General features: G+C 42.2%; 1 protein-coding gene across 3 annotated transcripts in view; it reads right to left on the reverse strand.

The window, feature by feature from the left end:
- asic1b (acid-sensing (proton-gated) ion channel 1b) overlaps positions 1-18,190 on the reverse strand; it is a 162,036-nt gene that overhangs the window by 47,365 nt on the left and 96,481 nt on the right. Inside the window, exon 1 of one of the 3 annotated variants that reach the window (XM_084348699.1) lies at positions 4,024-4,695. The exons of the other annotated variants lie outside the window; for them this stretch is intronic. Within the exon in view, the coding sequence (XP_084204825.1) occupies positions 4,024-4,680 (657 nt within the window). The 5' untranslated portion in view covers positions 4,681-4,695. Of the gene's footprint in view, positions 1-4,023; positions 4,696-18,190 lie in introns of those variants that run through there. 3 annotated transcript variants of the gene reach the window in all.

Genomic DNA, 18,190 nt, shown 5'->3' on the forward strand with positions numbered 1-18,190 from the left:
TTACATTACACTCTCCCTGATACAGTCTCTTCCCGCTGGCTGCTTAAAAGAAGTGCTGAACCATAACAAGTATTTACAGCTCAGAGCCAGATGGCAAAGCCAGCTCTGGCATTTCATTTCTTTCTTTTTCTCTTTCTCTGAAAACGTACCCTCTCTTGTCTGTCTGAGTGTCCATCTGAGCCTGAGGTAAACAGGCTGATGCTCTTGAGGAGACAGGAGAAGGGCGTAACCAGAGCCGCCGGCCGATTCTGTTGACAATGCTGAGCTTGGGAGAAAGGCAAGCTGTAGCTAATGGGCTGAGGATGGAGCAGGATGCAGGGATTTGGATCACCGCTCTGAGGGGGGCTCACATTCTGCTCTGGGACAGAACTGCTGCAACCTGAACCGTCTATCTGCAGGGCGCTAGCAAAGCATCACTATTGACCCGGCCGTAAGCCAGAGCTTCATCTCAGCTTGGAACACATACACAGACAGACATTCTTTCGCATGCACAAACACCAGACAGAGAGGGTGGACAGCGAGAGGAGGGATGGACAGAAAGCCCCGCAGGGATCGAGTGAGACAGAAAACAATCAATCAGATCATCTCCTTTTCCCGCCACTTCTCAACACACCAACAATAGAGTCTGTGGGCCATTAGTGGCTCTCTAGCTGATATAATAAACAGCTACTAGCAGGAATTCAGTGTTCTCCGCACTGGGACCAGTGGCGCTTCCAATTACCACATTAGGCCAAATAAATACACTCTATTGATTTGCAGCTCAGAAGAAAAGAGTAATAGGAATACATAATGTGTGCTGCCCTGCTCTGTAGATATAACCACGCCTGTACTACACGCCACAGGGGAAAGGCTAACCTGTTAATGCTTGTCTCTTTTTTTTCCTCATTTGTTTTCTCTTTCACTGTCAATTTCATTTTCTACCCGACGCACCTCATCTGCATCTTCTTCAATTTGTGATTTCCCAGAATGCTTTTTGACAACTCCCAGGGATTGGGTTTACACTGATTGCTTTTAATCAATAATGGGCATATTGGGAGTATAAGAATGCTAAGTGATTTAACGGTCTCCTGAACACAGAGGAGTATAGGCACAGAATAAAAACACACTGTGCGGTTGCACTGCATTTGTCAACTACTGGTAGAAAGAACACTACAGATTCAGTGGATTGCATTTAAAGATCGTCTTCGAACACACCTCACATGAAATAATCCACGGTGACATAATATTAAACATCTCAGCATGATACTGCATAATCAGTGTCGACCCAGTTATCAGCACAAATAAAACAGAAGAAATATTACAGTTTATATCATCACGCAAACACATGCCAGGTAGCTGTTTCTAAGCAGTGGTTCAGTGTAGAGATTGTTTCCTTTAATATCTGGTGGACAAATCTGTTCTTCAACATGGTAACAAGGTAACACAGAACGCGTTGTCTATCTCCAATGGAAACACAGAAACAAAACAGCGAGAAAGCATCGGTGTGCCGCATGAGCTGAAGGAACAATCAATGATTATATCAGTGGGAGGCTGTTATGCAGTAGAGTTCAAGCTAAATTGACAGCGGCTAATTAGTCCTATTAATCCTGACAGACAAATGATTACTTGTCAGTTGTGTTAGTCAGGTCTTCAGTGACAACTACACATGAAACCTGTGGGCATGCACACACTAATTCTTTCACAGTGTTTAACTCCTTTTTAACTATATATTTTGACAAAGACACTGTCAGGTGTTAGCAGATATTGAAATACATACAGTATGCAGCAAATATGCATAAAAACAGCTTAAAGCTTATATAAAAACAAAATGTCACAAGCTAAGACACAAAGAAGAACAATGTTTCACAACATATTCTCACCCTAAAACCTATTCTGTAATTCTTTATGATGAACTCGGCCTTACTTGAAAAAAAAACTGGGTTTGTAAGGACACAGCTAGCAATGATTTAAAACAGGAATGTCACAGCTTCACCAAGGTGTGCAAGATGATCTAAGGAGCACTCCACCTAATTCAAAGAAAGACATTATGAAAGCAAGAATGAGTTTTGAACTGCTCCACGGCAGTAATGTCTGTCATTGAATAAAGCCTGGTCACTGCCATGCTAATAAAATGGCAGACTGCTCCGCTGTCACAGTGCTTTGTCTTTTAAAACGCACATCAACACAGGATGACAGCTGGCACTATTTCACCTCAAGGACAATGGCCACATGCTCCACTTTTCTTCAGCTGGACAGACCTGCACATTTTTGGGATTTTTGCCTGAGTAAGACACTGACTAGAACTATGAGAGAAGGATCTATAGTCTGCTATCAAAGCAACATTTTGCTCTTATCTTTGTGGCAACATTAAGTCATGCTGCCTTTCTGCACCAAGTGTCAAAATGCGCAGTGCTACAGACACTATTTTTAAGCTTCAAAATGTTCTCATTTCATATACACCTCACTGCGGCAATGACGATGAACTTCACAGCAGGATCATTAATTTTATCCAGCTTGCACACACTGTACTTAGTAAATAAAGAGCCTCCCACAGTTCACAGTTCACAGCTCTTCTTTCCATTTACCCCTCCACATTTTCCTTTTTCCAGACATTTGAGTTTTGGTTGACAGAATGCAGCTTTCTGCTTCAGAGGCCACAAACCCCGTAATGTTGAAGCTGCTTTCAGGGTTGAGGCTGTGAAGTCACCGATGAAAATCACCTGATAAGACAGGCCTTTAATGTTTAATGTCATGTCACACTGTTCTCTTCTGCCTTTTTAACCTTCCTTATGACATCTTAGTAACTTTATGACAACCTTTTACAAGGGTAAATTCATATTTGAGATACAGACTTATGACAGTGATTTCAATTATTAAGTCCTGAGCCAAAGTGGAAGAATTCAGATTCTTTCAACCAAAACTCTAAAATATTAAATCTACTGTTAAGAAAAGCAGCAAATATTAACATTTAAGAAGACACAACCAGTGAACTTTTGGTATTATAAGACTAATCATTTACGCCCTCAAAACATCGATCAACTTCCACTACTGCTAATCTAATTCTGCTCCTAACACTGTAATAATTGATGATAAAATATAATGACAATTACCAAAGGCGTCATGTTATCTGGTTAGTCTAAAGTGGAATAGTGTGTCATGTACAGGCATTTACACACTGATGTAATTGCCACTCATGAAACCGTAGCACATCCATTAGCAGTCCCCACATTAAGTATCCATAACTGTGCAAAGGTCAGGCAAATCAATAACCCAATAGCTGGATATTCTCAACACTTCTTGGTAATTCTGTATTTCACTTGTGTGCTGTCTGTTGTGCACACTCGAGGGAACACTGGTCAGCAGACACAAAAGCAAAAATACCAGAAATTCTGATATAAGTGTCTGACAAGAGGCTGCCCTTAAGTTTCCTCCGGGCAACACAAAGAATCCTCCAGTGTTTGTTCGATTCAATAACAACAGCTGGATGCCAAGTGTGCCACTTTAAGTAATGGGACCTGCTTTTATTATGTCTGCTCTTTTTGAAATTTACAACAGAGTTTCATTAAAGCAGACATGCTGACTTAGAAAAACATTTTTATTTACAGCGACGACTTGGGATTGGAGGTAACTGAATCACCTCACAGCAATAAATAAACTCTTTCTACCACATGGGTGATTTTCTGCAAAGCATCAGTGAGGACTTACATGGTGGCATTATAGTTTATTTTTCATTATTAGGTTTTAGTGGATGCCCTAATTTCGTCACAGTGAACCCAAAAAGAATATACGCTCTGATGAAATCCTGCAGTCTCCTCTCTATATCCTCTTGGGGCATTTCAATTTCAGACCCCTATATGCAATACTGCTCATCAATCAAAACTATCGAGTCTACCACACCCATATAAAATACCTCTTGAATATATGATGTGCCAACTTGCGATGGTGAATACCAATTTTTTTGTAGCCTGCTGCTTCCCAGAAAGATCAAACATTTGAGACTATTTTTAAACGTATTTCTCGCGGCTGGATCTCCGAGTGACTTACCTCTCTGAAATTCTCCGGGCCACACTCTAAGCCCCTGAAGTTACACTCCAGCAACATTTCCTCGATGCGGTGTCTTGTGCGGTTGTAGAACTCATCCAGGCTGAAACGAGTGCGGTCCGGTTCCTGGGCGAGCGGAAACCCCGGTGCCATGCCTTCTTCGAAGCCCAGCAGGGGGCCCATGAAAACCAGGTCATTGTAGCTCATCTGAGACTTCCGAACAAAGTTGTAGTTACATAACGTGACAGCAGGAAACGTCATGTTTTTGGCCATTTTTTCATCCAGCATGGTGATGCGATCGTACTGGAGATAGTATATGACCCTGTCAGCTACCTGGTACAAAAAAGCAGACAGGGCCATGGTGAAGACCATTGCCCACAGACCCTGGCGAACACCAAACTTCTTGTCTTCCACAAACACATGGTTGGCTCCATGGAGCGAGCAACCGCTGAAGAAACCTGCCAGGTCGTCCACCTCTGGGATGTTGTCCTCCTCGTCATTGTAATCATCCACTTGACTACTCCCATCCAGGTATTCCTGCGAGTCGCCGTAGCTCCTCTTCACACGCTTGTAGTGGTCGTCAAAACCGTCTTTGCCATATCCTCTGTCCGGCTCATCGTCGGCAGAGAAGGAGATGGTGCACATGATCCGGACCGGCATGATTGCAGGATGATTAAATCACGACTGATTATAAATAAGATAGCCTCTTGAAGGCATCCAAAATCGTCCAGTCCAAAAAGCAATGAAATCCTTCAAGAAGAGAAGCAGTAGCAAGCTTGTTAAAATCTAGCCACTGATGCAAAACTATCAGTCAAAATAATTCAGCAATTAAGCATGTAGACAATAAGAAACATCTTGAAAGTATTAATTCTGCCATGAACTAAGTTGGCACTAAAAATTGCCGGTCACAATCAAACGCACACTTTCCAAAACAAGGTCAAAACATCGTCTGAATCAAAGAGCACAAGCTGAAAAGCAAAACACACACTCTGCTCCCCGCCATTCACATCTGAGTTGAACTGAGATGCCTTGCCTGGGTTCGTCTTTGTGTCTCGGGGGCACATCCATCCCTTGGAGCAATTTCGAAAGAGAGAAGAAGAAGCAGAAGAAGGAGAAGAAGAAGGAAAGGAGGAGGAGGAGGATGAGGAGGAGGAGGGGAAAGAAGGTGAGGCCATGAGGAGCACAGGACACTGAATACTCCCGCAGGGCCGAGCTACAGGTCACCGTGCCGGGGCCGAGTTTCACCGTTTACAGGAAAAAAAAAAAGGAAAAAAAGGAGGCTTGACGCAGTGGAAGAGAGGAACGGTAGCCAGTGTTCGGTAGCAAAAGCTCTAAATAGGATGTTTATTTCTGCTGATTCAGTGTGACCTCACTCCTCCACCAAAAAGACAAATACCTCAGCATGGTTGTGTAATCAAATGCAAATAATACTTAGGTGTTATTGAAATGACTACAAAGGAGCCGAATAATATGCAAAACAATCTTAGATGCACTGGCGTTAATTACATGATTTGCTCTCAGAGTGAGTTTTACAGCACACCAGAAAAGAAGGGTAGTTTTAGGAGATTCAGACAGAGGAAGTATTAAGTTCATGTGATGCCTAATCAAGAAATAAGCCATAACAGAGCAACCACCGAGGAGAACAGTCGTGGAATTCAATCAAGACTTCCGTTCGCTCATTGTTATTTCAGTCTAATGGCTCATTTTACCAACAGATCTCCTTCAAATTACAAAACCAAGCACATAGCTGTGAGCAGTTATGTGGAAAGCAGATTAGCTGAAACCAAATATGTACAAGTAGTGTAGAGGAAAAAAAAAACATCTTAAACAGATCCTCTCATTATTGAATATGGAGATAAATGCAGATTCCCATGGGTGGTGTTGGTTGTGATATGAAAAGGAAATGTAAGAGACCGATCCATCTGTATCGATCCACCTCCATTAGACCGCTGAGATTATTTTCAGAAACATGATGTTGCCAGAAAATGAAACGTTAGATGCCTGTAAGGGGATGACAGCACTCTTTACAATAAAACCAACAGCTAATGACGCACGGGAAGCCTATGAGGAACAGACACATTAAACCTGTAAAACTAATAGAAAACACATTACCCCAACCGATCCATTGTGTTGAGCTTTTAAACCTTAACAGCCCGTCAGCGTGTTTTCATCGGGCGGGGAAACTCTTAATATCAAGTGTGAGGGTGAGAAAGGCAGCAGACTTGGTCAATATGTGTTTAGCTGCAGCTGTGAAGATTATCCATCACAGAAGGGGGAAAAAAAAACTGCTGATGATAACAGAGCAAACAAAAGAGTTGTGGCTTGGCCTTGATCCGTTGCTATCTTGGAGTCTGTTTAACAGCGGCGCCTGATAGCCTCAGGTTCTTGAATATGTATTAGTGATCACTAGATAGCCTCCGGCATCCGGCCTGACCTAACAAGAAGGTCACAGAGCTCCCTCAGCTGCAGTCTGTAAGCCTTCAGAGAGGTACTACGGTATGAATATTCACATACACAAACAACTTGGATTTGGCACAAGATGGCGAGTTGTGAAACTGCTGTGGAGGAAATAAAACAGTGCAAAGCAGCACAGTGACCCCCAGAATAACATTAGATGATGAGGTTCGTGTAGTTGGAGCCAAAATATCTTAATTACAATGTCAGCGCAGATTTATTGATGCACACAAGGTTGCAATAAATCTGTTTGGCATCTCAAAAGTGATGCATTCAAAAGCAAACATGATTGCTCCATTCTTCCCCATTTATCTCCTCTTTCATGCCTTTTCATCTTCTTCCCTTCCCTGTCATTACTCATTGCTTTCAAATCATGATCACGCTGCCTCATCATTCATATTGATGTCCACTAGGGGGCAGCAGCAGCACATCTAATCCTGTATTCTCTCCTAAGGCCTGAAACTGACATGATAAAGCATCAAAGGACTTGAAAGGCAACATTTTGAGAGAGTGAAGATGCCAACCGTGACGACCAAACCTCCTTCTATCTGTCGTTTGTATGTCACACTACCTGTGTCTTTATAAATATTGTTCCATACTGTCAAAAACATGTTTTAGTGTTAACAAGTTGCTACAAGTGAGCACCAAACTCAAACGAGATACAGCAGCTTATCAACCGCATAAAAATGGGGCAAAAGCAATAAACTACCAGCAACGTTATCCACTCACAGTCTCACAAAGATAGCTTTGGGCTTTTAAATCAACAGCAAAACATTTCATCTTAATAGCTTTTGAACTTGAAATATGAAGGCACTCTCATGAAATTACCGTGAATGAATTGAATGCTCCAGCACTTCTCTGTAAAATCATCCTTAAAGGGGAGCCTTGGTGGCCTGTGGTTCAAGCAGCTGACCAATAACTGGACTCCAGCTCAAATCTAGCAGCGGACCTTTATTGCCTCATGTTTCCCATTTTCTTTTTTTCTCATTTCCTGTCATCTCTCTACTATTAAGTCTCAAAAAATTTGCTAAAACCCCCTCTAAAAGGAAAAAACAACCTGAAAAGACTGGATGCTTTTAGCATTCAGAAAACAAATCATATGATTATCTCCACAGATGAACCCTGAACTCACCGAAAAAAACGTGAAATAAAAAATCAATGTGAGAATGTTTTGTGGGTACATTTTTTACATCAGGTCAAAAGGTGGCAGTGTTGTGATGCAAGTGTCCACGGTGGCAGCCACAGCGTACAGCCCCGGGGCTGGGATTTCAACAAGGCCATGCATTTCGCCATGGTCAGAGTGAGAAGAGCGCAGGGCAGATGAGAGGAGAGGTTTAACGCTCCCTTTCAAGTCCCTCTCACCAGCTCACAGCTAGGATCGACCTGGCGTTGCCATGGATACATCCTGCCGTCAGCAAGAGAGGATGCACAAAGCCCATTACTCAGAAACACGCATGTAGTCACACACGCACACACACGTGGACACACACACAAACACCCAGAAACAGCAAAAAAAAAAAAACATGGACACATGACAGGCTCTATAATGCTTTCTCTTTCCCCCACACACACGAACGCACACACACACAAACACACACACTCATTCACTCACACACACACACGGAAGAAGTGAATGGACACTTGAGGCTTTCACATAATTTATGCATAAATCTGATTTCAGTCAGTTTCAAAGTGAGGAGAGAAGGAGAGTCAAGATGACAAAATAAAGAAATCACAAACAAACCCTGACACACAATGATATTACTTGCTCAGAGGCAAAGAGTTCAATCAATAGTCTAGCATTCATATTCTTAGGTTATTGTAGGATTCAATGGATTCAGCCTGCACAGGAAAAACAAAGAGCAAGTAAACAAGCACCGAGCTCCATCCATTCCCGGAAGATGCTGTGGAAGAATGAGGCAGAGGCCAAAGGCAGCGGTGCTGTTCTCCAAAACACAATATTCACTCTTCACCTTTCAACAGGGGCCATCGCTATCTGATACACACAGTGTTGTGATAGTGTTATACCCTCCCTGCTGGGAGGAAATAATATGGAGAGAACAATGACCTATTTTTTAAAGTGAGCTGCTGTGGCCAAACAACATATTTCTCATTTAAAGCAGCGCAGAGGTGATAGACAAACCTCATAACCTGTCCTATGATATGATTGAGGAGAAAAGGTTTTGACACACTCAGACTCAGGAGGTCAGCTCTTTATGCTGGTAGACAAACATCTGGCTACAGCTTACGTATGCTGGACAAGTTCTTAGATTGGGACAGCTAAAAAAGAAGCGTCATGTTTTTCTGTCTCCTGTCGCCTAAAAAGCTGCAGCATGCCTGCAGGAACAGCTTTTAATCACTTAGAAGAACCTCATATCTCTTGCTAACAGCAGGGAGAGACATGTTTAGAGAGGAATGCTGTCAAATGACATTTTTAAATGAGTGAATAAAAAGTCAACACCAAACCCTTTTCTTTCTGTAAAAGGCTCCAATTTCGACACCCTTTTCCAGTCTACTTTCTCCTGATTACCTCCGCCAAATAGGTTATATTTTTACCAGAGTCCATTTGTTGGTCGGCTTGTCAGCAGGATTACTCAAAAACTACCGAATGGATTTCCATGAAACTTAGATGGAGGTGGGCTGTCTGCCCAGAATTGACCAAATTAACTTTGTTTTTTTTCTCACTTTCTTTAACATGGTAAAAAAGAGCATCCTAGACACTTTTTTTTATACACTTCCAATTTCTCAGGGGAATAATGCATGGATCTTGATTTAAAAATGAATAAAAATCAGGTGTATTTCGGTAGCTGATAAAAGGCTATCAAGACTGATATTGGATTGGGCTTGCTTGAATCGAAGGGGACTGTTGGGCCGTGGCGGAGGTATGCGCTCTACTGAGTGCTGTTCCTGAGCTATGGCGTTGAATAGTGGCCATAACATTAATATCAGAACATCATGATGTCACAGTGAAGTTGACCTTTGACTCTTTGGATCATATTGTCTTATTAAACATTTTATAAAATGTTGTTATAAATTTCACATGAATTGTTGAGAAATTGCCGAAAATGTGTGTTGTGAGGTTACAGTGACTATGACCTTTGACCACCAAAATCTAATCAGTTCATCCTCGAGTCCAAGTGGATATTTGTGCCAGATTTGAAGAGATTCCCTCAAGGCGTTCTTGAAATATCATACTCACAAGGATGGGATGGAACCGGAAACAAAATGCCTCTAGCCACAGCTACTGCCGGCATGGAGGCATAAAAACATCCGAGGGTTAGGGTTGGTTGTAATGGCTCTGCGACACGTGTCTAACATAAATGTTTAGTGTCTTGTTGCTGTTTCAAGCTTCAGTGTTTTTCATGCTTTCAAAAAAAAAATGAGGAAAAACTGCTGTAATGCAGCTGTCAGAGGTAAAATAAAAGTCAAAATAAACACACTAAAATGACTAACAGGTTTAAAGCATGTGCTCCAAAGATATATGAGGAAAACACAGTGGCACCAGACCACCTCCAATAAACCTGACCTTGTCTAAAAGCAGATTCAGGGACAATGATAAAATAACAGACTCGCTGTGGTGGATTCACTATTGTGTGTGTTTGCCAGTAAGCTTTCATCAGATAATGAGGATGTGCCACTTTTTTGCCTGCTGTTTGACTTCTAATGCCGCGATCCAGAAAACGTAGGAGTTTGGAATTTCCTAGTTGAAACTTCCGACTTCCGACCTCGAAGCATTCCGGGTGCAAGACACCATAAGTGAACAAAAAACTTGGCTGACCGTGAAGAAATGATGTCTCTTTGGCAAGCGTACACACAACTGCACCCTCAGCACTGCAGCCTCTGTGCATTATAAACGCAATAGAGAGGGAACATGAGGTACCCCGCTATTATATATATCTTATTCTATGGCACTTTAATAATTGGAAACGTATGTAAACATTTAATTTCCTCGCCTTTTATAAATGCTGTAGTCTACAAATACACACTACACTCTTTCCATGGTGCTGCCATTGTTGTATGCATCTGAAAGCTTCTCCCTTGTGAAATTGGGGTAAATGTGACAAATGTGCCTTGAGTTCACGAGTAGGAATTCTGACTTCGAGTGGCTTTCCATTGTACTTTTCCTAGTTGGAGGTCAGACATTTCGAACGCAACATACTGTGAATCTGAGGAATAACCTGACTACTAACTTTTTCTGCAGTACACTTTCACGCAAGTTTTCAAGCCAGTTAAAACCACGGCCTGGATGGACATAACATCTGTAACATTATCCACTGGTTATCAAAACATTTGGTTTGGCTTTACTGCTCGCCACCATCTTGTCTGTCAGTGGAGCAAGAAAATCCACACTGGGTGGAGCTGAAGAGAGCTGATCAAGGGGGGGAAATACCATGGCAGACATGCTATCATACAAAACTTCTCTAGAGCTGCAACTCCCGATTATTTTCATCACTAATCAGGGTTCGGTTAAACTTGAACAGAACTGGTTCACACAACAAACTGCTGGACTACATCTACAAGTGTTTATAGCTGTGTTGAAAGGCCAGATTTGATGGAGTACACGCTGGTCATTCTAAAGTTTGTTTCCATTAATGTGTTTTTGGAGCATAACATTAGAAAATGTTGATGGAAACAGCATGATACAAAAAAACATCCTCAAATTCTCAAAAAGAAAAATTGTGCTCACTTTGGATGGTTTTTGCCTCTTTTGAAAAATTAGTTAATCCACTTATCAGCTGTTTTTGCCCTGAGAGAAGAAGTTGTGTCCGCTGACAGCAGCTTCGGGATATTGACCATTACATACCCACATTAATGTAGATTTCTGAGCTACTGGTTTTGTTTGTTCTTCTTACAGGTTTATTGATGGTTAGCAAACAACTGGTTTTGTCTCTTTTTCTCCTACTCTGTTTATTACAGCCATGTATAACGTAACCTATACCGCCATCTTCTCCAAAACTACACTTTGCATAACCTAGTTCATTCAAGCCAAAGAAGTTGATGGAAACGTGTCTCATTCTCATTTTCTTTTCCATTTTTCCAAGTTTGCTTTAAATCTGCAATACAGAGTGGGTAACACAATACTGTGAAATTATGTTAATTGTCTCTCCGGAAATAGTCGGGGAAAGAGTGGAAAGAAGAGCAGTAGAGAGACAAGTTCCCACCCTGGCTGGCCAATTACAAAGTGAAGTGGATGCAAATGTTTGGTCAGTTTTGTTGGAGGCAGCTTTCAGTGGTATCGACAGACACCGCAGCTTAAGACAATTCAGTCACGGGTGTTGTCACTTGGCTAAAACAAAAAAATAAGATTCACACAGTACTTGGAGAACTCTCTCCTACACTATGATCTAAAAAATACACCTAATATCTAAAAACGGCTACAATCCCAGAAAGCAATCTTGAAAACAAAACAAAAATGAGTCATTGCTGAGCATTACTCACTGCCTGACACCGGTCAGTAGCAGACATAATGTCAAGCAGAATGTGGCTGGTTCATTTACAAAAGCCAACAGCCGTGGGGTAGAAACTACTCCCTGAAGCAGCTGGTTCGTGTCACTGTCTGTTTAACACTGCAGAGCAGATCTCGCTCTTGACACACTGACACTGCCAACTGAAGCCTTCAAAGAAAGATGTCTTTCACAGCGGACTGATACTCTCGACTTCAGGTCGCTGCCCACCTCCACCCACTGCAGTGCCTTTGCCTGGGCACCGACAATGCGACAATGGGGCCAACTGCAGGCGACACAAGAAAAACAGAGGCTGCTGCTGGACGGGTCTAGAGGGAGGCAGACTGAAGTCAGAAGCACCAACAGATTCTTGCACATATGAGAGCGAGCTACAGGAGGCGTGAGAGCATGCTGCATATCAAATGCTGTTGATATTTATGACATGCTTGAATTCTGCACTGGTGATGGGTATCTGATGATGAAATGCAGCTGGCGGCAGTCAGGCCGCCAAGTGCTTTTAGTGTAAAAAACAAGGCTGGACTGAAACAGAGATAGAGACAGAGCGATGTTGTTAAGGTCAGTGCAATTAGCATTGCATTAAGTTGGACGCCAGATGAGATTTATAGCAGAAGAAGAAGGCAGTTGAAAATCAATGGAGATGTCATATGTGGACATTTGAAATCAATGGAGTCCTTGGAAACACCAGCCTGTTCAGATCAAAGTCAGAAACATCGAAGCCTCTTCATCTCTCTGCTTTTGATTGACATGTCAAATGTGAACAGAGCTGGGTCAGAAGGCTACGATTGCCGCTCTATGATTGGCTCTCCGTCCTGCTGCATTACACAGCAGCACCGTCTCCCCTCTGAACGTGATTATCACTCAGTCCAACCCATTACCTCCACGGTGAGGTCCTCTCCGTCTGCTGTCTTCCTTTTCACCTATTTCAGATCAGCCTTTACTCGTTCTATTTCTGTTTGATTCACTCTGACTTTATCTCTTACAATTTCTCTCTGTTCTGTACCGGTCCCTCTCTCTCAATCTCCGTTACTAAGATGAGAACCAGTGGGGCAGAAGCCTGCCTTTTAACACAAGAGCCGAGAGGGACACAGTTATCAAGCTGAATGGTTTAAATATGTCACTCGGTGGCATTTTCATAAAGCCAATTCATAAGGGCAGGCCCCGAGTCACACAGCTTGGGGATCTCAACACTAATATCAGTGATTACTGAGTCTGCTTTCAGGACCTCCGTCTGCATCATTTCATACATACCAATAAACTCCAAGCAAACTCCCTCAATATGCATGCTTATAGTCAGCTCGTTTAAATTGACAATAAAGCTTATCTTTGCAGGTTCTAACAGTCATCTTGCATATGAATTATAATGCATGGGCATGCTCAGGCGGTGTTTTCAAAGGCCGTGGTGTTTTCTCTGTTTCAGATATAATGTGTTTTTGTCTGTGTCTTGTCATTATTTCTGTCTGACAACAATGCAAATAGCACACAGACATTGTGACAATCATGATATTTGCTGTTTTGCTCATTTTGCCAGAGAGGCCATATTATATTTTTATGTTCTTTTTTCAAAGTCTGTCAAAGTGATGTAATGTATTCAGCAAGACACTCAGTCGGTCTCAGTGTATCATTTTCATGATGGTTGCTGAAAAAACGCCATTAATTTTGCAGAGCTCTAAAATAAGACTTTGTAAGTTGCTCAAAACTCAGTGTGGATTGTTTTCAGCTTTCCTTCTAGTCGCACAGCGGGAGCGCTCTGGTTTTCCTCACATTTAAAGGAAGTGGTGCTGGTAAAGAAGTGAGTAGTTAGCAGGCTTGGCATGTTTTCTCTTTAAAATTTTAATCCTTCAAAGTTCATCCACACAATGTCTTATTAATAAATTAGAGAAAATGACAGGCCTAACTCTTTTTACATGTGGTTTCACAGTTTTACAATATGTTGTCTACATCTAAGCAAATCCAAGAAATATGCCATTTAATGGTCTATATGTATGTACATGTGCTTTGTCTGTTCAGGGAGAATGCTATATAAATGCAGCCCAGTTCCTGTTTACCATCTGTAGAGGGACAGAAATATTGTGCTAGTTGACAAGGTGTCATCTCTAGTTACAAGAGGATTAGAGGAAATCAACTAAACAGTGTGCATCTGCTTCATCCATTCAGTCTGTCACTACCTTCCATTTAGCTAATGCTTCAGAAATCAGGCTAGCGCCAAGAAACACAATCAGCAAAAGCAGACAAAGAGCTTCAAAATCATTTTGATTCACTTACCTCTTCACTGCACCATGCAGCTTGGGTGAGGGGGTACAATCTCCTACAAGAAGTGGTCAAGGCTTTACAACAGTGCGTCACACACCACCAACTATGTTGTTGAAAATGCTTCACAGTTTCCTGATGAACAGATAGCTTTACTTGTTGCAAAAGTAACCTCTGGTGTATCTGATATTGTTGGGTTGGTGTTGTACCTAGAACATCATAACTAAAATTGTTCAAAGGCCATCATTTCAACTTCTGAAAAAAGCCATCTTGGCTGAATGACTTACTGTAAGTGAAGGACTCTCACGCGGGAGGTGGGGGTTTGTATTTTGTGTTTTCTGTTTCTTTCCATTTCTCTGTCACTGTTAGGTTAGGTTTATGGAACAACAATACTTGGTTCAGATTAATTAAACATGATTTGGGTCAAAATATACCACAACGTTAACACGTGTATGAAAGGATAACTTCTCCCATGTTCCTATTTTTCTGCTGTGACATACAAAAACATGATTAGTCAGCCACAGTGATCATCCTATAAAAACATGAATTGTAATGTTCCAGGAAAAACACCAACCATATCAGATTGTGCAGCTGCTGTTAGCTAGATAGCTAAATTAGCTGTGCAGCTAGCTTAATCTGCCCAGATCAGACAGGGAGCTCAGAGCACTGGCGGGTTGTTGGTGTTTACACCGCTAGCACACAAGCTTTGGACCGCTGGGAGGAAGAGGGGAATGCTCACTAAGAAGTGAAAAGAAGAGGAAAAGAAAGAGTGACGAAGCAAGAGGGCGGATTAGAGTAAATGTCGGACTGGCCGTCAGTCAGTGGTGTGAGCTTTGCGAATTAAAAGGCTGCAAGACAGATGCCAAGCTGGCCTTCTTGCGCTTGAACTAGTAAGTAATATTAGCTGTCTTGCTATGTCAAAGTGGTTGACTGGCACGTGTTTGACCATAAGTACAATAACGTAATTATAATGACTGGACTTGTACAACTGTTTGTATGTATGGCAGTGGTGTGTAAGTGAATCACAAGCCAAAACTGTCAAAAGTCCTGCATTACATCTCTTTAAACTTAATGTCTGTGCTCTATTTAATAGGAGCACTTTGTGGTGACAGCCCATAGCTGAGTAAGATAATGATAACAGCTGTGCGGGTGGTGCAGATCTTATTATTCTTGGCCATTCAGTCTTCATAAATATCAAACTTCAATCATGTTTCAGTCTTCTTTCATTTTGCAAGTAAAAAAAAAAATATTGTGCATTGTTCCTAAGCTTGGAAATACAAAACAAAAACAGCAACACTGTAATTTCAGCCGTTAAAGCAATTGTGCCATGATGAGTCAGAACTTGGCAGTTACCAACTCACACCGGCACTCACTCTAATCAGTTCTGAGCTGAAACACACATCGCCGCTGCACCCGAGGCCTGAGGGCTAACAAGTCAGGACACTGTGGATGTGGGACACACCAATGTGGAGCTGTATAAACGCATGTCGAGGCACTGCTGAAAGCGAGTATCTGCTCACAGTCAGTGTGAGTCTGTGTTTTTTTTCCCTGCCCCTTTCCTACAGACAAATGCTCAACCATATGCCCACATATGACGCTCACGCATGCAGCGCTGTTGACAACTACTCCATCACTGACACCTAATGTTTGGGACCCTTTTAGGTGGCAAACAAACATTTTCTCTTGTCCCAGTGCCATTCCTCGACAGATGATGGATGCTCCACCTAAGCCAGATTCACCGGTCTCCTCAAAGCCAATCACACATGAATGTCCGAGCGAAACACCTGGTGCATCCCTGCTACCGTTCAGTATTCAGCGGTGCTACCTCCAAGAAAGCCCCAGGAGAGCAAGGGGAAGCGAAGGGAAAGGAGAGCAGTATAGAAAGAGAGGAGAGGGGGGATACAGGAGCAAAAAGGGTGAGAGAAAGGGACGGGGGGAGCCAGATGCCTGGGCTTGGATCTATTTGTCATGTCAGATAATATGACAAGCATTCCCGGGGAGAGTTTATAACTAGATTATTGAGAGTACCTCGATTTATTTGCAGGACTAAGAGAGCCAACACTCACGGGAGCCTGACGCGCTCATCACTTTTTAAAACAAGATTAGATTTTGTTCATTTGCTAACCAGATTATATTGTATCTTTGAGTAAAACTAAAAATTTGTCAGGGACGTGCAGAGTTTGGCTAATTGGGGAAGCATCAGACACGGCTGTTTGATCTCCCCAATTTCCCTGAGAGGGCTGTTTTAACAACCTCAGTCCTGAGGGCTCGTATAATGCATGCTTTCAGTCCTCTAGCTATCCATCCATCTATTGGCCCGATCACTAATCAGTCTGATACATTTTATACACTTGCATTACAGCATTTACTGTGGTTAATACATGCTGCCAGGTATAAAATTCCCACCCAAGGCAAATCAATTTCCATCCCACAGCAGAGCAGGTGGGTGGAAGGTTTATGTCACACTTCAGTCAGCAAAACCTCAGTGTCCAATAACTCCATAATGAGCCTGTCCCCTAGTGACTGTTTGCTCCTTTAAATGTAAGAAACGGGCCCAAGTCGGACACAAACAGCAGTGTAATAAAACACTGTGGCTGCTAAATCACAACTGGGTGATTCTTGTTCTTTTGTTCACACTCAGAATGGACTTCTGCTCTCAAAGTGACCTTGTTAAGTTGTGAGAGTATCTGTCATTAACAAAAAAATGAGTCTTTGTGTGCACCTGCCATCACCCTCTCAAAATGAAACTGAAGCCACATTCAAAGCCTGTTTCTCGCTATGCGAGTCAAAACTTTTCTTTAATGCGGTTCCCGAGAATGTCTTGGGAATTAATGCAAAGTTTAATGCTTTACATTTACCTCATCAGCCTCTAATGAGTTGTAGATTAGAGAGCCATCAACTAGTGAAGATTAGGATGTGGACAGGCCTTGACAGGGGCTCAACTATATGAGATTTACCATTTCCTCATCCCAAATAAGGGCCTGGCTGCTGATGAGAAGGGGGCAAAATCAATACGCCCTCCCTGTTCCCATGCTCAGTTGGAGCACGAGGCACTAAAAGAGGGTCAATGATTTAGCGCATCTCTCGCTGAAGGAAATTAATAAACATGAGAGTGCCGGGTTGGGCTGTGGCGTGTGCGCCGTTCACAACAGAGAGGTGAAGATGATGGGCAAAGTTAATTCAGCCTGCGAAGACAGCACTGAGAGATGGAAGGTCACTTCTATTCCGTTATGGCAGAGTACACAGTTCTGCCTCTCTATTCTTTTTGTTCTCTTCCCATATCACTCTGCGCCTCCTGGGGAAAGTTGTAAATATCATTATTAATTTGGATGAAGATGATTTCTTTTTTGACGCATTTTCTCATCAAGTATGTGGCTGTAATTCAAATCAACTTTTCCGTTTCACAATCGTGGAGCCACTAATTTGCAGCCTCTTGAGGCACAGACACAGATGAAGAAAAATGATCATATGTTGGGATTTACAAGAAACCCAGGCAAATACAATCAAAATCTGTGTATTAGAAATAGAGGCACTGGCAGAGTAAACCCACATGGCGTCTACAGCAACAAGAGGCAGTCATTAAACTATGTCCCGAGGAGGTGCAGTGACAGCTTCAAGTAGTTTGGTATTATACCACCATGCCCAATTTACAAGCCAGATGATATTTGCATCAGAGGCTGAGAAATTCCTCAGTGAAAACACAGCTTAGGGAAGAGAAGCATCTTCTGTTATCTGACTGATAAGGACAGCGCTACTCGCATCTTGGTTATTTTTTTTTTTTTTTGCTAGTTTTTCCTTCCGCCTCTAGAGTAAGCTCCTTATACAGTATGTTTTTCTACCACTGAATAATGGATCTGAGAGCCTAAAATTGGCCATATGCCTTTACTTTAAATTCACTGATTTCACTGATTCGGAGCTTACGTAGCTTTGCATCTACCCTGCAATTCTGCATTGGTAAACCTCTACTGTATTATTTACAAACTGTGTGTTTCTTTTGAAAGGAA

Source organism: Pagrus pagrus (genome assembly GCF_965226575.1).
Source record: "Pagrus pagrus genome assembly, chromosome: 3".
In the NCBI taxonomy this organism is placed as follows: Eukaryota; Metazoa; Chordata; class Actinopteri; order Spariformes; family Sparidae; genus Pagrus; species Pagrus pagrus.